General features: G+C 37.5%; 2 protein-coding genes across 3 annotated transcripts in view; one reads left to right on the top strand and one right to left on the bottom strand.

Moving 5' to 3' along the window:
• The window catches only part of LOC132702206 (RYamide receptor-like), a 147,945-nt gene that overhangs the window by 112,208 nt on the left and 9,329 nt on the right, over nucleotides 1-26,408 (top strand). The window lies entirely within an intron of this gene.
• Nucleotides 17,824-20,639, bottom strand: LOC132702508 (uncharacterized). Of its 2 annotated transcripts, none has more exons than XM_060671172.1 (2): nucleotides 18,193-20,639; nucleotides 17,824-18,134 (listed from the first exon to the last, which is right to left on the bottom strand). In XM_060671172.1, the coding sequence occupies exon 1, from the start codon at nucleotides 20,345-20,347 to the stop codon at nucleotides 18,563-18,565; it is 1,785 nt and encodes a 594-aa protein (XP_060527155.1). In that variant the 5' UTR covers nucleotides 20,348-20,639; the 3' UTR covers nucleotides 17,824-18,134; nucleotides 18,193-18,562. The 2 variants fall into 2 exon arrangements, with proteins under 2 accessions (XP_060527155.1, XP_060527156.1); XM_060671173.1 differs by having other exon boundaries at nucleotides 17,824-18,392; nucleotides 18,454-20,639.

Genomic DNA, 26,408 nt, shown 5'->3' with positions numbered 1-26,408 from the left:
CACCTCATGGATGCTCTATGTGATTTAAATCGGGACTGTGAGATGGCCATTTCGTCAATCGAATAGCTACAGAGTTCATGTAGTCTATAATTTGTCTAGCGACGTGGGCATTATCCTGCATAAAGAAGCTATTTGCTCAAAAAAAAAGAAACTAATGGCAGTTCATACGCAATTACAATGTTTTCTAGATAATAATCGGCGTTCATTGATCTAAAACTAACTCTATGCGTCCGTGGAAACAAACATATTCCTGCACAAAACATTACAGAGCCTCCGCCCATCAGGAGAATTGAGACTAATTCACGTTTCATCGGTAAATAAAACCGTCTTACAGTCAACACTCCATTGATAATGATAATAATGATAATTTCTGGCAAAACGCAATCTTGCAACGCTGTGTACTCTGGTAAACAATTGTCTTTTTGCCGGTTTTCTGCCCCTTGTACTGGCCTTCGAGGGTTAAATCCTGTCTAGTTAAATAGTTCAAGCATACGACTTGTAGTCGAACGAGGTCTTCCCATCACATTAGCAATATAATACATTGAATGGCTCTCATCCACTAAAGTAAAAGCTGTTACTGCTTCTTCTGCCGATAAAATTTTTGGTCGAATCATTTTTCAAGAATAAAATAATCCTTTTTACAAAACTTCTGGTTTCCTCCTGAGTCGGTTTTTGCTGAATCAAACTTGCTGACGTTTCGCCAATCATCCTGTTGGCTTCTTCAAAACCTGACTGAAACTGGCTCGCGTTTTACTCCGTACCTGCTTATATATTGTTTGAGGGGAACGGAGCTAAATGAGGGGCATAAATACCGTTTCGATTAAGATTAAGATTATTAGGTTGTTTATAGATTTCTATATACTCTCAGATTTTTTGTTGGTAGAAGAATTGATTACATGCAAGAATTTTATTTTTATCGAATAAAATTTTATATCCATTTTTGTGATTGTGTTCGGCAACAGCTGCTGAGTTTACTTGTCTTAGTCGTAAGGCTCTTTCCTGTTCTTTGAGACTAGTTGATATTTTTCGTCCGGTTTTTCCAATGTATTCTTTGTCGCATATGCATGGAATGCTGTAAACTCCTGGCATCTCAAATGGAATTTTGTCTTTGACGGACCACAGATGTTGAGAGGTTTTTGGACATGTGGTAAATCTGGTTTTGACGTTATACTTCTTTAGAACTTTTGATATGTGGTCAGTGATGTTTTGAATTTAACTGTAGGATTGCTTTCGGCCTCATTGCTATTGGAAGGTTGTGGTGAAGTGTATTTTTTGATGCGTAGGTTATCTGTAAACACAATGACCCAATGTTAGGTATGATTTTCTATTGATAAGAATATCTAAGAATGGAAGGTTATTATTAGTTTCCAACTCAATGATCAAACTTATATTAAGGTGTATAGAGTTTAAATGTCTAAGAAAATCTACTAGGCTTTATTGATCATGAGGCCAAAAAAATAAATATCATCGACGTAGCGTTCCCATAATTTTGGTTTTAGATGAAAGATGTCGAGACCTTTCTTCTCAAAGGCTTCCATAAATCCATAAATATATACATAAATACATAGCTGTTCCCGACGTTTGTTCAAAAATTTGACCGTTATAAGAAAAATATGTCCTAGATAAGCATTTTTCAAGTAAAGGGTTTTCAGATTCTTGGACTTTAATGTATCTGAAATGATGTTCAGAGTTTCAGGAATAGGAACTTTAGTTAAGACGGATTCTACATCTAAACTAACTAGAATATCTTGTGTATCTAATGTAATGCTTTTTAATTGTTCAATGAAGTGAAAGGAATTAAGTACTAAACTGTCAGTTTTCCCTGTAAGGGGTTTTAATAAGGCAGCTAGATATTTTGCTAAAGAATATATTGGAGAACCAATGGTGCTGACAATAGGTCGAAGGAGTAATCCTGGTTTGTGGATCTTTGGGAGTGGCAATAACAGAGATAATGAAATAAATTTTTAAAAAAATGTTGGCGAAAGATGGAGCTATCTTCCAATGTCAACTGCCGTATGTTTCGGTGGCTAGTATCCCCCACAAAGTGATACGAATTTTCGGAAAAACACATAACATTTTTATTGCACCCGGTATAAATCGAAAATCATGATCAGCGAGAACTATGACATTGTGAAGGAACCAACCTACAATGCAAAAAAATCATTCAAATCGGATCATAAATTCAAAAAAAAAACTATAAAAATGTGTCAAATTTGTCCAGGACTCTGCAAAGAAATTTGCTTTCAGGTTAACCTTGACTTTGCTCAAAATTCCCCCTGTATGTCCTACTACAGCTTGTAATCCAAAATACCTCAGTTCTAATTTACCTCTCCACACAACTAGTATTGTAGCCCAACTTGGACTAACAAATGATTATTTCGGAAACTTTACGTATAAAGGTTTGACAATATAAACTCGACCATACTGAACTTTGAACCGCATGTAATGTCCAAGAAAACGAAAATCTATTTCATGTACTGTTGCAATGTTGAAAATAACATGTTTAAAGATGTGGAGTATATTGAAAAAAACAGGATAATCTCACACCTAGAACAGGGGCGGATATCAGGGTTGACGTCCATTCTAAAACTTAGGTCCTTTCTCATGAATGACTTTTTTATGTTCTCGGGAAAATGTTTCACAATGTTTCAGTTAGAATTGACTTTTCGTTGTGAGTATTAAGGTTCAGAGATCCTTGTTATAGGAATTTCCTTATAAACAGCAGCGGTTCTTTTATGCCTTGGTATCCCTTTGTTCATATTATCAGGTTTGAATGGTCCTCTTTCACCAAGTGTTCTGTGTATCTTGTTGAATGTCTTAGCAGATGGAACGTTTCTGTCGGGATAAGCATCGATATAAAGACGTGACTATCCCTGATGGTCCTGTGATGGATCACAGTAGTTGGATAACAAGCTCTTTTAATAGAAACTAATTTTTAACGGATTATGAGAATGACTTTTTCAAATTTCATTAATTCCTGTGACTATGTCTCAGACACTGAAGTAAAATTTTAATTTTAGAAATAAAATCAACATGAGAGAAAAAGATAGAATAATCACTTTAATTAGTTCATGACATCAAAATAGAAAAAGAAAATTGCATTGAAAGGCATGGAAAACTTGTAATACAAGTAATTGAAAGTTATGGTAATTGATTCCAAACGATAACATAAACATCGTCATCACAAATAAATAATTCCTTTCCAGTTTTTACAGATCTTAAAGTACACTAGTTTCTTTTATACAGCTACGGGATGTAAACTCCGTGGGTTACAAATCGTCAGTTAGAAAGTTCCTAATCTCATTTGACACAAATAAACCTAAAAACAGACAAAAACATAGCTAATCGATGTAGAATTAAATTATGCCTCACAAGATACAATAACAGGGTGTCAGATCGCATTTCTGCAGATTTGAAAAAAAAGGTAATTGCAAAATCAATTCTCAATATCAAATGTATGGTTACTCTGTTCCCGTCACAGTTTTGCAGTGTTCAAAATAAATAAACCCTTTCAAAACTTTTAATTTATTTAAGATATCTAAGATATCGGTATTAACTACAAGGAAACCTGGAAGAACTTGCAGAAGTAGGCTACCCTGTATAATCACAGGCTCTAAATAAGCGTGTCTGTTTTCGGGGGAGGCGTTTTTAAGTGCGTTAATTTCGTGTAATTAATAAGATTAATGGATTCCAATGAGCGCGCACACAGTTGCGTATCACACCGGCGAAAAGGATTGTGCTTAAGCTGCCGTGGCAACATCCCCAACTCCTATCCACTTCAGACTAAAGAAAATTATTACCGTCTGTTTTAGACTTACGGAAAATTTACTTATATTAAGGTGTATTAGACGAAGGGAAGATTTAAGAGGTAAGCTGACATGAAAAGCTTTCGTTTAAGGGGTTAAAGCACCATCCTCCGGTCGGTATTGGTCGCTGAAACGTATGGTTGAGTCACATCATTACACGGAAAGCAATGTGAAGGTACAATTAAGTAAATATCGTAGACATTTAGTACAATACATCGATATTTAAGAATCAAACCTGGAGCATATAGCACGCTTTAATAGCATGATAGGCGGTAATGCTTGCATTGTATTTCCCTGTTTCTTGTAATGGTGGTCATGCTTTGTAAAGACCCACCTCTGTTTACTGGAAATAGACACTAGTGTTTTTTTTTACAAAACTGACTAGGGATTAGAAATATAATGATGGAACTGTAAGCACCTTTAACAGCACCTCAGAATACAATGCCATAGCTGATCATTGATTGAATGCTACAAAGGTAAATAGTCCACAGAGACTGCTTAGTTTAGATGTGCACAACGTCCAAGAATTTTCTATTTCTTTGATCTTCCCTTTGACTTAACATAAAGAGAACGATCTCTTTTACATTTTTAAAATACCACAAGGCCTGTCTTTTCTGTGTTCAATTTCAATTTTTTTCCTGAACATCATTTTTTCATCTACCCCGCAATCTCAGTACACCTTATTGACACAACTCTCACGGATAGACCATGCGGCACAACAGAATCATCTGCGAACTGGCTTATCAAGTCAGCATTTACTTGTTTATGCTAGTCAATCACAGTGAGAAAGGAGAAGTATTATTAGCTGAGCATGATTTTGCTCGTTTAATGTTCCTCCATCTTAGATAAACGAATGCGCCCATAGCTTTTTTGCGTCGCATACAAGTTCCTTTGTTGAATAGTAAGCTTTGAAATTCCCAAACTGATAAGTTTTAACCAAAACTTCAATAGTTCTTGCCAAAGAATTTGCATATTACCTTCGTGTTGAAGCGTTTTTGACCCAAAAGTCCCAAAAGGCTGAATGCTGGACTGAATATTAAATGTTGTCATAAAGCATTCCAGAAAATCGTTAAAATTAACGCTCCAGATGACAAATGACTACTGGAAACAATTAATACATATTAGCATGTTAACTCTACAAAATTAAACTTTTTGACAGATGTTTTTATTTTGAAAACTGATTTTATATAATTTTGGTAGGCTGACTGACTGAAGTACGTTTTTTTGCAAATATTAAGGGAAAAACCATATTCGTCTTTTTGCCAGAATGTTGTGTTGTCCGGACATTCGGCTGAATGTTTTTAAGGGCATATCCCGTTTTAACATCCAGCAGTAGTCAAGTGTGAAAACAGGAAATGCACATTTAAACTCATATTACAATCTAGACGATAAAAGTGTTTTGAACAATATTTTCTCAGTTTTCGTCTTTAGAGTTTCCAAGAAACGTATCAATTACTTATTTAAATGAAACCCAGACGTTTTTCTCGACATCCTTGTCATAATGTTCCTATCTGTGGCGTAACAAAAATACCTTCTTTTATCTTGGCATCAGATGTAGCTGGAAATTTCTGGCACAAATAATTGAAAAACTGTCTAATTTTGTCTAGGGCATTAGCAAACTGTTTCATATAGCCAAGTTTTGTATGAAGAGGAGGCAGTAAAACTTTTTTAAGTTTAACCTAATACATTTTTGCTTCCAAGTGTAAGGCTTGTTTTAGAGGGCCATTCTTCAAATGTACCGAATGTGCAACGTGGTATCTGGGTTGGTATTAGATTCCTCTGATTCTGACGATATGACGTTTTCTAATTCTTTTGGGGCGTTAGGTAGCAGAGTCGAGATTGGGTTACGCAATTTGTTACTTATTTTTTCTGTTGAATCCTTGAACATTACAAGCACAAAAATAATAATCATCACTGTAATTCCTACGCTCTCACGATATCATAGGAACACCAAAGCTTAAACATTTCTTCCTAGCTTTTTGTCAGTTTCTTAATGGTTCAACGCAAACGGACCAAACACGCGAAGGCGCGAATTTTTACACCAAAATAACCGTGGTATACATTTTTCACAAAAATATAAAATACGAAACAAGGAAAACAACAGCCGCTAATATAGTACGACTACGACCAATACAACCAAACTTCGCATAAGCAGGTTACAACTTCTGCGCCAACTCTGTTGCTTTGCAGAGAAATCTAATATTATCCAGTAATAATTGAATTAATAAAATAACATTTTTAAGATATAGAGCGCTATAAAAAATGACGCGATAGAGCAAAAATATGACGTTTTTTGGGAAAAGTGACCCAAAAATAATCAAACAGCTTTCAAACATCGAAATCATTGGAGACCAATGTTATTTGACTTGCCTTTGGGAACCTTTCTGGATTATCCAGTCCCAACTTACCTACTGACTTACTGGCCGTACTGACCTACAGTTAAGGTGCTGTTGCGATATTATTTTCTAGCCAGAATATTCTTTGCAATCATCTTTCACTTAGATCTACTAGAAGGCATCGAACATTCTTTTGTATATCGGTGTTTTATAATAATGTATTAATTATTATAAAGTTGAAATCGCAAAATTATTGATAGCAAATCGCTCTGGACAGTCGGACCCGCGTATTAAATAATGAAAGAGCGAGGAAAGAAGTCCTGTTTAAGTTGCTTGTTTTTTTTTACTTATTTATTTCTAAAGGTCGATGTTGATTTTCCGCCATATTCTCCGAAACACCTAAATAACGTTTTCTTAAAATGGAATTTTTATTCGAAACCTACTGTCTGGGATACGAATCGTGTTTTCTATTAAATGTCTTTCAGAATATTCATTGGGTTTTTTCGTCTATACTTAAGTAGATGTATAGTGCCGATATAAGCAACAGAAACCGTACATAACCTCAATTTCCTAACCCCCCCGCAGCGGGGGCCCCCCGCGCGTGGCGTCCTAGTGTCCCCCCTGTCTACCAGAGTGCGCTCCGCCCCCCACCCAGCTTGTGTAGCGTCCTGTTTTGCCCCGGTTCCGCCCGTCGCTGCTAGATGTCGCGCGCTTGTGTCGCCAGCTTGTGTAGCGTCCTGTTTTGCCCCGGTTCCGCCCGTCGCTGCTAGATGTCGCGCGCTCCGACCGTCGTAGGCCCCCCCGGTAGAGGGCGGTGACGGTGCGGCACGGCGACGGTGTCGCGCGGTGACGCGGGTGATCGGGTCGTCGGTAAACAAGTCGAGTGACTTATACAGAGTGTCTCAATAATCACGGTTTAATAAAAGAAAAACTATAGATACAATAGTAAATATTTATTAGCTCATATGTAGACAACGTAATGCTTCGTACAAGCGGTGTTTCTGGTCCATGAGATTTTCTACTTCATCGCGGTCGAGGATAATTTCGTCGCCATGATCCCGTTTCAGTATCAACTCACAGCTCTCTTCTTCGTTCGAATAGGTCACCTCGATACTGCTCCCGATGTAGACTGTTATGTCGTTCCAGAACATGATTTCTCCCACCTCGTCCTCCAGAAAGAACAAAAAATCCCAAAAATCCTGGACTTGAAAATCTATGTGCTTGTTCTTGAAGATGAAACGGACACCTGAATTCTTTATTTCGAAAATCGTGTTTTCATCGATAGTGACCACTTTGTTACACATTGTGACAAACAGACTGACTTCGGTATCAAATTCAAATGTACTTATATATCAACAACCCCCCACTATCGGTGTAATTAAGAGAGATATTTACATTTAGTCAATTTGAATAAGCATTTTGCCAAAAGAAGCAAACAAGCGCACGTAGTTACATATAGCGGGATTAAAATAGTTTTTCGATCTGCCGAGATGTTGTATTCGTTACCGCAATTGTCGTTAACGCCGCCGCTGGTGTTATTGGAATTCTTGATAGCGATCGTTTGCCATTCGCCGTGGTCTTCGTAGCTCCGGTTCGCGAAAACGAAACGTACCTTGTAATTTAAATACGGCTTATCTGCGGTAGTGTTATTCGACAATGTCACGCTAAAAGTTTGTAGCTTGTCGATTCCGTTGACCTGAGCGAGTTGCATACGCGTCCACGTATCGGGCCAAATGCACCGATTATTATGATTTTTGAAACAAACGAACGCTTCAATCACATCCTTAGGTTTATGTATATAGAAAACGTTTTGTACCACAGCCGACAACAAAACAAAGTGAGCACTTAACAAAACCATGTTTCTAGCCCGAATGAATCTATCCTAGATCTCGGTAACTGCTTTTATAACACTCAAACAATAATGACATTTATTCTGGAGAGGTGCCGGGCCGTCGATATGCATTTTGCTGTCCGGTCTGTTATAGTGAACAAAGCAGGGCAAATGAGTTTGCAATTCAAAATTGTTGCGATGTCGTACTGGTAACTTATGCCACATATTTAACAAATCGTGCGGTCTCACATGCTCCAAGAAATGTTGCACAGGAATCAATTCAAGTTGATCGGTATCCAAGCTTCTAAAATCGTCGAAGAAAACTAACTTCTTATTCATTGTTGTGAAAGATCGATAACTTTCTTAACAAATCCCTAATTTGTTTAAAGACACTCTCTGTGGGACAATTAATTGCGACAAGACTCAAGTCTATTTCACCGACTCTCGTTAATTTATTCAAAAATTCGTTGTATTCGTAATACGTTTTCTCTTTGAAAAAATACAAATGTCCGTTGGTGTATCGAAACGCGCCCGACAAATCGTCGGGCAGACCCGGAAACAGTTCCGTAGTAAAACCGTGTTCACTCGCACTCAAAGAACACTCGTCTATTTCTGCATAGTAGCGTTTACCGTAAAATATATACGTTCGACCGCCATACGTATTAAAAATAGCGTTCACTGTTTTACCCGCAGGCACACCCAGTCGCTGGACGCTTTGTCGGTCGCCCACTACCGTGAAACTCGGGAAGTGAAGTAAATAAAACGAATCACCGGTGACTACCAAAAGTTGTCCGTTGGGTCTCTGGTAGATATGCGAAATAGGAGCGTAAATAGGGACATAATCTGATATCATTTTAGGTTCCATGTAGACTTTATCACCTAATCTTATTATCCAAACCCATTTGTCGTAAAATAGATACATATGATGGTTAGACGTAACCAAAAATATGGATGGATTTACGTGACACAAATCTGGTACTTTTGTTTCGTTTTTCCCTATCGGAGGTTTCGTAGTTGTGGTAGTAGTGGTAGTTGATGTTGTTGTGGTCGGAGTTGTTACGCGGGCGGTGGTTGTGGTTTTTTTACCATATAAACGTTGAAGACCTGCAACATCGTCGTATGACAATGTCTTAGAATTTAAGCTATACCAAGGGTACATAATGGCATTGCGATCGTTACTGTGCGCCAAACCCAACGTATGTCCAATTTCGTGGAACAACACAGTAAACAAGCTCGTTTTTCCTCCGGGCGCAGGCACTTCTAAACCGTAGTACCAATCTTCGGATTTATCCAAATGAACTTCCACGCACTCTTGTTGTTGATTTGGAAAAAATGCATGTCCTAATATGTTACCCCTTCCGTCAAAAGCAAAAGGACAGGATTCGTTCCCTTCACATCTTATGCTTTGTCTGTGGGTAGTATATTTGTCAGACATCAAAATCATTATATCCGGCTCTGAGTAATTTAAGAAAAAATTTAAATTTGATTCATCACTCCATATTTTAAAAACCTCGGTTGCCAGCACTTTTAACTCTTGATAGTGACTGGGCGGTACTTGAATATACCAATTTAAATCCGTTTTCTGCCATCGCGAAACAGTCGTGAAGGCATTTTCTATTACACCACATCGGGGTTTATTTATTAGTTCGACGGTTTCGTTATTAAGAGTACCATCCACCGGTAAATTATAGAAATCCTGAAAATCCATTAGGGCACGTTGCAAACTCGACGCATTGATCTGCGTTAAAGATTCGTTGTCGTTAGGTGAAAGGAATCCGAATTTTTGTAAATATTCAATCACACCTTCCTCGGGCAGCGCGGCGACTATCGTCGACACGTCCGAACAGGTAGTAAAGACAGCGTAGCATAGCAACAAGACTCTCATCTCGTTCAAGGTCAGTAAAATACTAAAATGTATTCGGTTCCTAGCTAATCTTTTATAGGTAAAATAACAAAGAGAAGTGATGAACCAAACGCTTTTAGTCGCTATTTTGCGTGAGATGACGCAGAATATTACTCGAGAAATGGAACGAAAAAAGAATTATACTTCAATAGATTACAGTTTCGCAGTTTGTATTCATATCATAGCATTAGCGTGCTTTATTTTTACGTGTAAATGTATTATTAATTTTTTTGGATTGAAATAAAAAGTCTTATTTAAATAAAGAAAGTTTTATTTCATACAGGGATCCTTGAATACAACCAATTATATAAAAGGGCAGAATTTCTCAACGCGCACATGCGCAGTCTTCCTCCGGAGTGAAACATGCAATGGGCGTGATCCGGTTGAAATTTCGGCGGATTCAACCAATTATCATCATCGAATTTCTCCACGTTAATGACTCTGCATGCGACATCCTCCTGATCCATTTTCGACATTAAAAATTCCATTTTTGATCTTCCTCTCACGTATATCAAGTCAGCATTTTCTATCAGTAGTCCGATCAACGTATCAATGTCGGAATATTGAACAAAACCAGAACTGTATTTGAGACCGTGATGATATTGTTCGAGCCAGCGTACCGTTCTTTTTTCTGCACCGGTCAACGTGCAATATTCACGCGGCGGTTTCAAAACGTAATGACTAATTTGACATCCATTGTAGACAGCCATTTCTTTAACGACAAATCCATCTTCTAACTGGAAGCCTTGAATATCTACCGCAACGATGCGCATTTTTAATATGACTGGTTAAGATTAGGTTCCTCCGGCGGTATTTATGTTAGATTTCGAACAATCTCGCTGAGCGGTAGTTGTTCCACGATACAATCGTGAATGATGATGCAATAGGCACGTGTATTCGCGGGAAATCCCTTTTTTGCTTCGATGTCTAACTTTACGTCGACAGTGCTGGATTTTACACTGTCGTTTCTTCGAGAACAGTCAATGACGAAAATCGCGCAGTTTTTGAAAGCCATATAGTCAAGCAACGCAGTTTTTTCCTCACATCCCTTATAACTGGGGTAGAAATCCGTGTAATTGTGATGCGCTTCCACGAAGTCATTCTTTTCAAAATCTAATCGTAAACGTTCGTGAGGGTAATATTCTCCGTTTAGTGTTAATCTTATATCCGTTACGTCGACGTGATCGAAAAGCGTCGCATTTTTCGCTTCGTTGTCTTTGCGATTTGTTTGAAAAGCGACTATTACGTATCGGGGGCTTTCGATAGCCGCGCACGTCTTGACAGACCAAATTTCTTTGGTAGAGCCCGCGGTTAGGGCAGGATATTCATGAAGTTCCCATCGTCTATAGGGTATCAATATGGGTTGATCTAATCTAATCGATTTCAGCAGAGCCAATTTGATTTCGTCGTTTGGAAATATGTGCTTGACCCTAAGATCGACACTATCAATTTTTAATTCCGCCGTTGTTTTAATTGCACTGGCCGCAACACCGCCCATTGGTTTAATTATCATACAATTTTTGTCATGTCTGGCTCTTACCAATCTTATGGTTTGTTTTCCACAAGTTATCATATTATAATCATTAAATATGTTTAAAAAGTGTCGTAACGGGATTCGCATGCTAAAATGTCCATTTTCTGTATCGTGAATCGCATTTTCAGGGAAATTCCAGCCGGAAATATCTAGATGCGATGAGTCATCTTTCGAGTAACATAGATAACCTCTAATCGTACTAACTATACCCGGATCACGCACGCTATCCACTTCTTTCCCATTCAGCTCGTACGATATAGTTTCAAAAAAAAATGCTCCTGCATTGTTTACAAATTGCACTTGGTCGGTTCCCGTGAGACGTTTCAGCGATCCCTTAATGCAAATAGCAGCGTCGTACATAAGCAGCCAGGCATCTCCTTGATTGATCGTGATCTCAATGGTGTCGTTGTTCAAAAAAGATTTCACAAAGGGATGATAGGTGCGGGTCTCCACGCGCTGGATAGATTCATCAAATTTTGGCTTTCTGTGTATGTCGAATATTTGATTCGATAACATCGTAGCCCAGTGATCGGAGAAATTGTTTGTTGCTCAATGTAAGACGACCTTTACGGATACGCCTCGGTTTTGTTACTAACCCTACCGTTTGGATGTTCGCTTTTTTATATTCACCAGCGTCTCCGATTGAGTTGAAAATCAACATTACGTTAATTTTTTAAGTTCCAATCTAATGATGATTTCTTCACCTCGGAAATTAACCAACTCAAAGTTTTGATCCAGAACCTGTAGGGTAATGTTGTAGATTTGTCGTTTGTTTACTGGCAAGTACGTTAGATATTTAGGAGTTTCGTCGATGGCGTACCCCGGATCGACGGACAAGGCAAACTCGTAAATTGTGTGCGAAGGTCTGTCGTTGTAGAACGCTCCAGACGTTATGTTACTATCTACATGTATCGTTCGCACTTTTATTATATCCACGGGTAAATCTGAGGAATGCATAATATTGGGCTCCAAAATTTTCTGTGAAAACCCCAATAATTTTCCGATACTGTCCGAGTGTTGTTTAAAGTTTACCCCGTATACGGGGCTGTAGATTTCACACTTTATCGTATTATTGTTGGGTTTGATTGATATCTCCTCTATTAACTTTGGGATCGTATTCTTCTCTTCCTTATTTTTTGGCAGATGTTCGTTAATGTAGGTTTCAATGTCGCTAATTTCATAGGACCCGGTCGGAATTTCAATTACGTTTTCTTTATTGTTACCATCGAAGTAGTAAAATTTATTCGAACCCTTATCTATGTTGGGAATGTTGTTGTAAGAGTGGAATCCAATCAGCGCTAAACCGTACTCTACATCTTCATCCAACTGCAGCGGATTGACAAAGTCGATGGATAATGTCGACGTGTTCCCCTTTAACGTAAATATGATCGACATGTTGACTGCTTATAGGTCCGCGATTTCAGTCCTTTTTATAGAGAAATTGCAAACACAAATGACCGCAATTGTATTGCGTAAACTTTTGATATCTATCGTGATTATAGTAGATATTGGCGCTGTTGCCGAAATATTTAACAAGTTCTGCGGGTGGTTTAAGGTTACCGAAACTGTCAAAATACTCAACATCGTTTCCCTTCCTCTTTTTGTATGCTACCCAGTGGGTTCCTCTATTTCGACGAACATCCAAATTTACGATTCCGCATTCTTGCGATCTGATTCGACGGGGTAAACTATCTCGCATAAAAACACCCCTGAAGTGAGGAATTTTTAATTTGCGCGCCAGAGATATTAAATCGACGTCGTATAGAGCCCTTCTGGGTAGCTTTATTGGGAGTTTTTTTGTTTCTTCAGATAAAGACCGAATCCGCCGCGCGGACTCTTTTTCAAGAATAGACCCGATCCCTTTTTTCCAATCTCTTCCATAGCTCGGTTATGGCGGTTGTCCTCTTCGAGTTTCTTTCGTGCGTTTTTCGCATCGATGACAGTTTTAGCGATAGCAGCGGCTCCGCCCGAGAGCGAACCTAAAGCCCCTAGCGCTCCTAATAACGGTAAAAGTGGTAAAATACCGCCCGATTTTGATTCGAACGGTATAATTCTGGTACCCTAATTTTTTTACGTCCTCCCGCTTTTCTTACAGCGGCTCTGCCAGCTCGAAGCGCTTCCAGTGCCGATCTTCTAAGCATTTTAGGGTTATCGATATGAAACAATTGTTTCTTCTTTAATGCATTGCGAACCTTTTTCACGACACCCTGTCGAAACGAAACAGAGGGACGCCGTTGTTGACCCATACCGAGCTTACGTTTAGTTTTCATAGTCGCGGTGACAAAGAATGCGGCAGCTTTTTCACCAAACTTTGCGTCTTTAGATTTTACTCGCTGCCACGCACGCGTTTCCAATTCTTTATCCGCTTTATGACGTTCGTCTAACGATTTGTTTTGCGAATAGGCAATGTCGTGTACCTTACACGCAGCGTCCAAAGGATTCACCCCGCTATCGCCTCGGTTCAAGCGTTTTTCCAATTTTGTACCGGGACCGCAAAACTGGTAACCCGGAATGTGTACTTCAAAAGGTAACTTGTTAATAAGCGTGTTAACGAGACCACTTCCGGACGCGAAGCATAACATACTAATTAAAGGAAATTGCTTGTGTCGTATATATATATACGAGGTGTCTCGAATAAACATTGTAGTCATGCGGGTGGTGCAGCAGAAACTCAAGCTCCCCATCGATAATTTAGATTTGGTTTGCGGAGATGGTTTCTTTAACAAAAGCAAACACGGTCAACTGCTACCCAATTCATTTAGGGCGGTGTTTTGCGGACCTAGCGGTTGCGGCAAAACCAACACCATGTTAGCGCTACTCTTTAACCCCAACGGGGCAAGTTTCGAAAATGTTTACGTCTACTCAAAGTCGTTGTATCAACCAAAATATCAACTGTTATCTCGCGTATTGAGCAATGTCAAAGGAGTTGGATATTATCCCTACAGTGAAAGAGACTCGATAATCGACCCCAGCGACGCGAAAGAGAATTCTCTGTTTATTTTCGACGACGTGGCGTGCGACAAGCAAGATAAAATTCGCGAGTATTTTTCGATGTGCCGACACAAGGCCATCGACGCTATTTATCTCTGTCAGACATACTCCAAGGTACCCAAGCAATTGATACGTGACAATTGCAATATTGTCGCGTTGTTTAAACAGGATGACATGAATTTACGTCACGTTTATGATGAACATGTCTCACCCGACGTTTCATACGACACGTTTAAACAAATTTGTTCCGAGTGCTGGAAAGAAAAGTACGGCTGTTTGATAATTGTCAAAGATTTCGACGTAAAAAACGGACGCTACCGCAAGGGTTTCGACAAATATATAAAAGTCGATATTTAATTGTCGATAGAAACAGTCATGAAGGCGACGTCCGCCGACATCGCCGACGCGGCGCTAAAAAAAAAGTAAACGAGTTGTCTAGATCTATTCGAAAGAAGTATTTAACATTAAAATTGGGTAAGAGCGAAGAGGATGCGTCAATTCGGAAGCTTTTCAAACCCGTCAGCGAGCCGCTAGAACGTATAGCAAAAATAAAGCTATCACCGTCACCGGCAGAAATAAAAACTGAACGTCGAGGTGTCAAGCGGGAACACAAAAAGGAACCGAACGAAGAAACAAAAAATAAGGTTAACGTATCATTTTTGCCTATGGAAGAAATTCAGGAAACGCCGGATCCCAATAAGAGCGTTGAGATGCAAAATATCGATGAGGAGGAAGATGATGTGTTTGACACATCGAGCGTGGCCAACGCATCCCTTCAATCATACCTGGAACAATATCCAGAAATTTCCCATTCATATATTCAAAATTTATGGGTAAAATCGCCCGACACCGATATTGTTTACGGACCCGTTTACGACAAAATATCATCCAAATGGTTTCTCGGCAATAAATCGCTGGATTTTCATCAAGGATCTGGCGATATTATTGTAGACGGCGAGAGATATTCCGGTACCCGCGGCTTGTATAATTTGGTGTTTTTGAAAGATCCCATAGCATACACAAAAGACGATTTGGCACAATATAAAAAAATAATGGAGGCTACCCAGGTGCACAGGGACGCGATCGGACGTCTGAAAGGCGCATCGACTGTACCAAAATATACCAAGGTCATCCGACCCTTAATAAAATCTCAGTCGCGTTCGTACTCGTACAGCGGTCAAGGTTATAATATGCGTTATAATGACGCTCCTACTGAATATGTATACTGGGACGACGTCAATGAACTCGTAGAGCGTCTGAAATTACTAATCGCGTCGAAACACGCAGGCAACACGTCTCATGATAACGAAATAGTTTCAATCGTTGAAGAGCTAAAAGAATCAGGTTTTATACGTTAGTTTAACGATGAGTCTGGACAAGTTTGGACGTTCTAGCGCGCTGCGCTCTAAACGACCCTTCACTAATACTGTGATTAGAAGCGCCCTCGACTATATGCCAGACGGAAACGTCAATATGAACAATTTAAAAATTTGCAATGTCCAAACGCCTAGCGATGACGGTGACGTGGCTAACAAAAAATATGTGGATGAGACAAGTAATTTATTAAAAATTGCATTGAGAAAGATTATTGGACAGAAACTCGAAGCGTACACGAAAAGATTACAAATTGAAGACAAAACTAAATTCTCGCGTCTTGAAGAACAACTGAAAATGAGTAGCACTACACTCGAAAATGAAATTATGCAGTTTCGCGAAGTTTTCCACCAAAAGCTAAGCGAAATGAGCGCAAAGAAAGATTTGGAAAAGCACATGACAAAAGTCGCCGTTTTGTCACAGCAATTTCATGATATTGTAACCAAAATGGAGCGACTTACGAACGAAAATGAGAATATAATGAAGGTATTGAAACAAAGGGTTTTAAATCCTCCATCGCAACCGAACACACATTATGAATAAAGAGAAGGTACAACTGGTTCGAGAACTGCACAAGCCGGCACGCAGAAATTATGCTCGCCGCCGGACTATAATACGAGGGATGGATGACCTGTGGCAAGCGGATCTGGCCCAATTAGATCGCTACAGCAAACAAAACAGAAATTTTAAATTCGTGCTGGTTGTGATAGACTGTTTCTCAAAATATGTATGGTGTCGCCCGTTGAAAACCAAAACCGGGGTCGAAGTCGCCAAGGCGTTTTCCAAAATTCTCAAGGACGGACGGCACCCTCAAAACTTGCAAACGGATCTCGGTAAAGAATTTTACAACGACACGTTTCTGAAACTTGTGGATAAGCATAAAATTAACCACTATAGTACGTATAGCATAAAAAAGGCCTCAATTGTCGAACGGGTGATACGTACCCTCAAAGAGAAATTGTTTCGACATTTTTCTTTACGCGGGACGTACAAATGGATCGATGTGCTCGCCTCTATCGTTGATGAATACAATAACACAAAACATAGAACGACGGGTACGAAACCCATCGATGTGAGTAAGAGCAACGAAAAGAGAATTTTGAAAACCGCGTATAGTAGCATAAAAATATTCGGTCCTCGTAAACTTAAAGTCGGCGACATCGTTAGAATCAGCAAAGTCAAGCACGTTTTCAACAAAGGTTATACACCGAATTGGACCACGGAATTGTTTAAAATTGTTAAAGTACGGGTTACTAACCCCGTAACGTATTTGCTTCAAGATATGCAGGGTAAACCCATAATGGGCGGATTTTATGAAGAAGAATTGCAGAAGACAGTTAACCCGGACTTATATCTCGTCGAAAAGGTGTTGCACAGACGAGGCAATATGGTTCTCCTGCGCTGGTTGGGATTGGATAAGTCGCACGATTCGTGGGTAGACAACGTAGACGTTTTGAAATAAATTTAGTCTCGATTTAGAAGTTCTGACATAAATACGTGTATATGATGGCTCAAGAGAAAATTGTGACATCCAACGAATTGTATAATTTATTGGAAAATTTCGAGTTGCAATTTCCTTCATCAGAAGTGCTCCCGTCCAGCTTCGTTCCTGTAGAGCAACAAACCAAAAAATCTGCGACCAAACGAAAACAAAGTGCGTCGGTCGTATCCCGCAAGAAGAAGAAGAAAACTACCACAAGTGAAGCGTTTGCAGCTCCAACGTCATCCGCTGATTGGCTCGAAGTGTTCACGGACGGTAGAGAAAAAAGTGTCATTTGTGAGGCATTCAATTTAAAAAGAAACTTGGCGTCTCAGTTGTCGGGATTAGAGTGCAATATCAACGAAATTGAAACACAAATTGCGCTTTTTAATACAGACTTGCAAGTGGCGCGGATGCAAGCTCAAGAGTGCAAAAGAAAACTAGAACAATTTAATAATTTAGCATTTAACGAAATTGTAAAATAGTAATAATGTATATAATAAATAAATTATACAATTACAAACTTCTGTGTAATTATTATGCGGTGTTGTGGTGGTGGTAAAAAAGAAAATAGCGTCTAAATATATACATGTTTATTCTTGTTGCAATACAATGGAATACAATCAATACATAAAAGTCTTATCTACAGTTACATATGTTATAATAAAACCACAGTATTAATAGTTCAATGGACTATCAGAAAAGCGTAACTTTTTTCCATATTTCCTCTCATTGTGAAGCATTAAATTACATTCATCTTCAGTTTCTACAGTGAACAAAACTTCTTCAAAGCAGCTTTGACACCAAAATTGTTTATCGTGATATACATCATTCAAATTATTTATATCCAGCTGTAAATGATAGTGATCCAATAAAAGTCTAAAATTTTTCTTTTTAAATTTTTTAACTACTTGAAATATAAAGTGACAAGATTTACAAACTAAAATTTCCGAATATTTTATCCTGTAATAACTGACCCATAAACAGTAAGCGGATTCTCCGTCAAAATCAATGGTTGGAGTTGCCAAAATGCTATTTCTGTAAGACGATCCAAATCTCTTATTCAACAGAATGAATTCTAAATTTAATAAAGAATTGCCATCAGACTGGAGCGCTAGTTGTTTAAGGTACCTCCATCTATATTTCGAATAATATTTAAATATTAGTATCGTTAGTTTCCAAGGCAAAGGTGACTCACGCAAAAAATCAGCACTACACCTAATATTTTCGCAAATTGTTATAATACAAAGGCTTTCTAATGTAAGTTGTTTGACCATAATCTGTAACAAAAATATATTAAAAAATAATTACGGCACTTTATAATGTCCCCACGGAAGCGTTTCATATGAATTCGGCAAAAGATAACGTTTATCGTCTAAAGGACTCAAGGCAACTTTTGTTTGTTCGATGCTAAATACATTGTGAGTGTATGAACGAATGGTTCGTTGAGTGGCGTACTTTTCCCTAAAATTTGTTAAGCATTCTACGTAGTCATCAAATGAAATTTTATTTTTTACAATATTGTACTGAATACCCTTTGACTTTTTAACTACCGAACCCGTTAAAATTTTGAAAGTATACATTTTCGACCTTAACCCAGCATAATGACTAATGATGGTGCCATTAGTCTCATCCTTCATCAACCCCAAAACCTTTTTGTTGATTTGCGGTATATTATAGGGATTGTCATTAGGATAATCAGACGTGTCAAATTTTGTTAAATCGGCCTTAATAACGCTTTCATATGCGTCATAACATTTGATATTATAAATGAAACTGTCCGTATCCATGTATTGAATTTTACATTTTTCGGGACCCAAATTTGGAAGCATGTAATTATAATGAAACTCGTACATGGTCGTTTTCGACAAATCCAATATGGACATTCCAATATAAAGTGGCTTATTAAAGCAAAGTTCCGATTTTTTTAATTCTATAAGCAACAAATTGTTATCAAGTATGGTTCTACTGTGAAATCTAGGACTAGAAATTAAATTTTTCGCACCGTAGCGACCATCCCACGCTTTAACAAATTTAACAATACGATGCTTGCGAATGTTTTCCATTGTTTTACCGTAAGCGGCATTATTAAACAATTTGTATAAATTTATACCAAATTTTGTCTTTGCTTGGGTTCTTAATTTATTATTATGATCGATATAACATTTCAACCAACGAGATTGGTTGAATTTTAATATTTTGTGAATTTTCTTTAGTACGAGACCGTTTTTGAGAGCCTGTTTTAAATTGCGATAGTGTATGACGTATTTTTCTTTATTATACAAAGTAGTCATTAGTTTTGGTAACTTTGAATTGGGGGGCACTCGATGTTCGGCACAAAATGGAAAATCTCTATGTGTGTCATGTAATTTCTGCGGGTATTCCAGGTCTACCTCTAGGATATATCCTTGGGAAGATTCATCTGGAATGTTCATGACATTAAATGAATCAATCTCTTGATGAGACATCCAGTCGAATCCTCCGTAAGGAAGAGGCTCGCACATGGCCTTGCCATAGAGGTTATTGACGTCAAAGTACATGATATAGGAATCATCCCTGGATGAATCGTAGTTGGGCATATATTTATTGTTGGCCTCCGCATATCTACCAACACACACCGAAATTCCACCTCGTATAGCCCGCTCGATAAACATAATTTGGTCAATGTCGCGCAAAAGTTCTAAACGACATTTTGTGAATCTAAGCATGCAATCCCATGTATACCCGGGCATACTGAAATACCACGCCGGATCCAAAACGTGTGTTGCCATACAAGTTTTTCGAAAATTTTCGAATATATCTGCCAGAAGAATAACGTCGGTTTTTAAATACAAATCTGAATACTCGCCTAAATTTTTTATTTCAAACGACTGCCAAACACTTTGTGCGTGGGAATATTTTTCTTCACTAATATTGCTTTCACTTAATTTATTATAGAATTCTTCAATCGGGGGTAAAGTTGTTTCATTTAATTTGTCTATATGGTCGATGTAATCGTAACAAAAAATACCTTTTTGCGACAGTAAATTTAATTTTGATTCGTCGAGATCGGAAAATTCTTTTCTTAAAATATATAGTTCATTTTTATCCATACTGGAAACTAAATTATCCAGAGATGCTCCCAAAAATCTAAACGAATCTATAAATCTAAATTTTATGTTATAATCAGGTTCGAAATATGTAAAAGAGATGTATTTTTCCTTATTAACCGGAACTATGGATACATAGCTTTTTTTTGCTAAAACCGGAAGCAGGAAGTGGCTATCGTATCCAGAAAGGTTCTGGAATACTACGGGCACTACAAATATTTTTTTAAAATTTAAATTACAAGCCTGATGGGCAAAACCTCTAAATTTACCAGTAAAATGATCATGGTCACGAACAATAACATCTTCTTTTAAAAAAGGTTTTTCACAAATATGACAATGACTCGACCTTTGATCTAGACTAATTTCACTATCCATTGGTATAATATCCTTAAATTTTGAACGAACAAATTTTGATAAATTAGATATTTCCTCCACGAACCAATCAATACAATCTAGACCACGATAACTTTTGAAAAATGATATTGAATCATCATAAGAACATTTAAAGTAATATGCAGCACTGTAAGCTTCGTGCTTTTGGTATTTCGAGGTTTTATCTGAAATTTTCAAATTTACTTTTCTCAATTGACTCTCAAAATCGGCGTAAATTACAAACGGAGTCCTTTGTTTATATATATGGTTTCGAAATTCAACGTAATCATATTTGGGAAAAGACACTTTATACTCATTGAAACTGGAACATATTGTTTCGTGGTCATGTAGACGAGTTTCGTTATTGAAATAATTCAAACACCTATCGCAAATGTATTTCTTGTGATTATATTTACTGAGCTGTGAGGAAACTAATCGAGACAAATTTTTAATGTAACAATAGTGATATTTTATTTCTTCATAATCATTATCTTGCGGATCAGGATCAAAATCATTAACTTTTGGATAATATTTATTTTGTATTAACAACAAATTTGAATGTTTTTCGCGTTTTTCTTTTGTTAATCGTGCAGGTAACACGGAATAAAAACTAGTTTTTTCATTTTTATTAAGCTCTAAAATATAAACATTGATGGAAATATCATTGTCTTTTTCAAATTTGCTTATTTTATTCATTTCCATAGGTGTTTGTAAATTTTCAGTTTTCAAATCACTTTTGTAGTATGGATATGAAGAGGGTAAATACTGACGAAAACGTGCTGGAAAGAGTCCGCATACAACTGACCAATAAAAACACGCTTGATCGTCATTTCTAATGTTAATACAAGCCCTTTTATTCGCAATTTCTTTAGGCAACTCAACGAAGGATGACCCGTTACCCATTTCAAATTTATTAATGTTAATCTCTAAATAAATAATATTATTTAAAGCCCACCCGGAATCACGTTCCTGAAACTCTGACATTTGATTTAAAATTTTATCTTGCACATTTTCAACAAACCAATCATTCAATTCTGTTCCTAAATCAACTACAGCATTTCCGGTACTCAGATATTTAACATCAACTTCGCCTTGGACATCATTTTTTGCCTTAATAAATTCACCGCAAAATGTGGTATTTACTTTCAGCAATAAAAATTTCTTTAAAATTTGACTAATTTTTTGTTGAAATATTGGACGAGAATCGTTTAAAAATTGAATTAAATCTTTATGAAGTAAATTAATTATGACACCAGTCTGAACTCTTCCCTGGAAACACGACGCTACCGATTCCCATACAACCATTTCATTTGTGTTTGTCTCGCGGCTACTACTTTGTAATCCCAATCCAAAATGCTTATGTTGATAATTAAGAATAATTTTTCTAATAGCTTTCAGATGTTGAATTGTAGTTTGTAATTTTCTTTTTAACCCAATAGATAAATCCTTTTCGTTAGAAACGATTTGGTTGCAAGATTCAATATTTTTATTTAGTCTCCTAAGCCACACATCACTATCTCTAAGAGTGAACTTGTCGGAAATATGCTTTTTTAATTTTTGTAAGGTTAAAATTAAGATTTGCGCTCTATGAATGATCTGCTTTACGCGCATCGTGGTTTATTAAATATATAACAGTAAATAAGACTTACCCTGTATAATATGTTGATTAATTTTGAATTATTTTGAATTTCTTTAAAGAGTTGGGCTTTCCAATATCTTTGGATCCCTCGTAGACCAGTTTGTACTGCCCCGACGCAAAGTGTTCTAGTCTCGGACGGAAAGCTTCTGTCACGCGAGTAGGAAGAAATACTACGGAATTTTCTAATTGCAGCAACACGGAATTGCCAAATTTTGTATTAACAATTTTGGCTCTAGTAATTTTAAACGGAACGCCTATCGGCAATTCATGCAGTTTGACAATCGGCTGCTCAAAATCACCTTCTGCAAGACAGGTTTGATTCAGTTGACTTAAGTCCATCTATAAATTATTATTAATTATTTTATCTCAAAATTAAAAAAATAAAAAAAACTTACGCTTAAGATTGCTGCTATTCTATTTGCGGTTACGGGTTGAGAGTACTAAGATGATCTTTAGGACCTTTATAAAATAATAACAAATGTTAAAGAATTAAAATAAGACAATAAAAAAGGTACTTACTGCTTTTTTGTACGAACACCAAACCACTAAGTTAGCTTCCACGTTGCACGAATAATACCAAAAACAACTACTGACAAAACAGAGAAAAATGAGATGTATTTATACGGTGCGAGAATACTTTCTAAAAGTTAACAAACGAAGACACCTCCACATGCGTTGCAACAAATTTTTCCCATTACGTTAATCCCACGGAGCAAATATAAAGGGGGCAATTAATTATTATTCTCAACAAGCAAAACAACTTGACATTTAGACTCGGCGCGTTTTGAAATTCCACATCCCATACGGAGATTGTAAAAAATGAAAGCAAGTTGGCCTTGATCTTTTGCGGCAACATACGTTCGTCCAACGTCCGAAACGGTTGCGTTCCCGTGTGAAAGCGTGTTGACCTTGAGACTTCTACCTGCACGGTTGTCTGGCGACAACATCGCGTCTATTCAAATCGGCGTTGGTGCTTGTGGGTAGAAGACCTTTCGACTTTTAATTCAACCATGGAAGGGAGTGCATGTGTATTATAGACTATATTCAGTGCAATGAATACAGAAGTGCGATGTCCATTTCCCTACGACCCTACAACTGGTAAGTTTTATATTTTAATTACCTTTATACAGTGCGCGTCTTTTCTTGTGGGTTTCAGTTTGGGTTATCACTTTTTTGGTTAGTTTCTACCTGTTTTAAAATATGATACTCATCTTTTTTACGTTGCATAATAACCGATTTAAATTGAGTGTTTTTAATAGCTTTTAAATGACAGTGAATGGAAAAGGGAATTTTGGCTTTTAAAAAATAAACAATTTTTAAATTTGTTTCAAAAATGTTTTATTTTTTGTACTAAAAAATTGCAGTTTGCCTTTTTGACAATAATAATCGAATTAAATTGAGCGTTTTTAATATCTTTTAAATGACAGTGAATAGGGAATTTTGGCTTTTAAAAAATAAACAATTTTTAAAATTACTGAAAGTTTTGTTTCAAAAATGTGCGTTTTATGGGGAAAACGCGAAATATATACATATTTTTGTTTATTTTTTGTACTAAAAAATTGCAGTTTGCCCTTTTGACAATAATACACTTACATTTAAATGACAGTGAATTGAAACGTGAATTTTGGTATGCGCGTATAACTTAAAAAACAATTTTTAAAATTATTTGATAACCCCCCTTTTTGGAAGTTTTGTTTAAAAAAAAAATGTGTGTTTTATAGGAAACGCTACATATCATACTTTGTTTTGTTCTAGAAAAAATCGCGGTTTGTCCGTATGACAAGTCGCATATTATGTTGGCGCATCGCTTAGGGCGTCACATATTCAAATCACACAAAGAGTACCGGGGGTTAGAATTCCCGGTACGACATGAAACGACAAGGGAACATCACCAGCAGCAGGAGCAACCCGGTGGATCAAAAGAAACAAAGGAGCAGCAGGAGTACCCGGGTGGGTGGTCGACGGAGTGGGACGGCGAGGAGTGCACTTCGTATTTAGATTTCCTCCGGGAACTGGAAGAAGAACAACGCAAGGAACAGGAACAATGGGATGGTCGACTGAATCGACATAAAAAGAAGAAGAAACTCCTCGCCAGACCAATTTTATAAATAAAATAAAATAAAATGTATTAAAATTCAAGTTTATTTAATGATCCACCGCGTCACCGCGCCGCACCGTCACCGCCCTCTACCGGGGGGGCCTACGACGGTCGGAGCGCGCGACATCTAGCAGCGACGGGCGGAACCGGGGCAAAACAGGACGCTACACAAGCGCGCGACATCTAGCAGCGACGGGCGGAACCGGGGCAAAACAGGACGCTACACAAGCTGGGTGGGGGGCGGAGCGCACTCTGGTAGACAGGGGGGACACTAGGACGCCACGCGCGGGGGGCCCCCGCTGCGGGGGGGTTAGGAAATTGAGGTTATGTACGGTTTCTGTTGCTTATATCGGCACTATACATCTACTTACTTAGAGCCATTTTACACGTATTAGAATTTGCTCTCAAAATTTTCTTAATAATATTTTTTTGCTGTTTAATAATACATGGAATTGTTGGGAAAATAAAAAATATAGAATACATTTTCATAACAACATTTTAATGAGTGTTTTTTTATTCTTTCTTGGCTCGTTTGTGTTTTTAAGTTTTTATTTCAAAAAGTAGGGCTGCAATGCCATATCACACGAATCCAAACTTGAGAAATCAGTCATTTGAATAGATACGAGAGGTGTTCAAAAAGTAAAGTATTTATTTAATTACCATTTATATATTGTCAAAGTAATCCCCTGCCAACGTAAACACTTTCTGGTATAGTCTTGAGTTCTTAAAGGGATTTTTTCTTTATTTTCTCAATTGTTCCAAACCTCCTTTCTTTCATGGGTTGCTTAAATTTTGGGAACATGAAAAGGTAACAGTCGGTCATATCCGGTCAATATGGTGGCTGAAGCATAATTGTGCTTTTGTTTTTGGCCAAAAAGTCCACGAACAAATTTTGCCGCTACACGTTGCATTGTACTAGCCAATAGAGACCTGGTGTTGAAAACAACACCACTTGTTTCTTCGACGCTTTCACCATTAATTGAAGTGCTGGGGCGTCTAGAGCGAGGTTCGTTTTTGGCGTCTTCACGGCCATCTTGGAACAGCTCGTAACACTTATAAATATTTTTTTTGCTCAAAGTAACTTCAACATACACCGCTGTCAATATTTCCAAATTTTATGCAAATTCTTTCTTCCATTTTTTTTACAGCAGAAAATTGTCGAGCACTCAAAACACGTCTAACACTTCTGTCTCACAAAAAAAAAGTAGACTCTCAAACTGGCTGAAACCGTGAACATATGTTAGGGACCTGTGTACCAACATAATAAAAAAGAAATATTGAAGATCGAATATGCGTAGCCCGCCCAATTACAAAAGTCACCCTACTTTTTGAACACGCCTCGTATGTTCTAAACTTCGCCCAATAAAAACTGGCTTCACTGTGTAAGATATTCAGGCTAAGTTTCAGACATTGAAACAATGTAAAAATTTACAAAATGGGGTACCCTGTACACTAAAACAAATAAGAATTAATGAGAGTTATGGTATAGTGGAGACATTGGATTAAAATATTATGTTAGGCGTTGAAAATGCCCGCCATTATCTTCTATGCTAATCCAAAACATTATTCCGGATATTAATATTAATTTGACCTTATTTCGTATCAAATTTTGTGTTTTTTCCGTATACACTACGGATTTTATTTGGTGATATTCCAAATTAAGAAAATACATTGATCCCCTTATACCTGCTAGTAGGTACTTATCTGTTCATTTCAAAATTAAAATTTGAAATGAACAGAATGAAATAGGTATGAAATTATCGAAGTAATAAGGGCCAATAATTTTGTTATTGAAAATCCCTGCCCTGACATTAATTTTTTGTGGATGTTGCGTATGATTTTCTCTCATCCATCGGCAATTATTTAAACTCCAACACCTACAATTGTCAAAGATGTTATGCTTTTACGGCCAGAAACTACATTACTAAATATTTCCGGGCTTTTGAGCCGTGGTC

The sequence above is a fragment of the Cylas formicarius genome, unplaced genomic scaffold (genome assembly GCF_029955315.1).
Source record: "Cylas formicarius isolate icCylForm1 unplaced genomic scaffold, icCylForm1.1 PGA_scaffold_5__7_contigs__length_24384050, whole genome shotgun sequence".
In the NCBI taxonomy this organism is placed as follows: Eukaryota; Metazoa; Arthropoda; class Insecta; order Coleoptera; family Brentidae; genus Cylas; species Cylas formicarius.
Note: the sequence above shows the minus strand (reverse complement) of the source record. Positions and strands in the feature narration are given on the sequence as shown.

Coding starts and splice junctions, on each gene's coding strand:
- LOC132702508 (XM_060671172.1), bottom strand. CDS start 20,347: ATGGATAAAAATGAACTATATATTTTAAGAAAAGAATTTTCCGATCTC.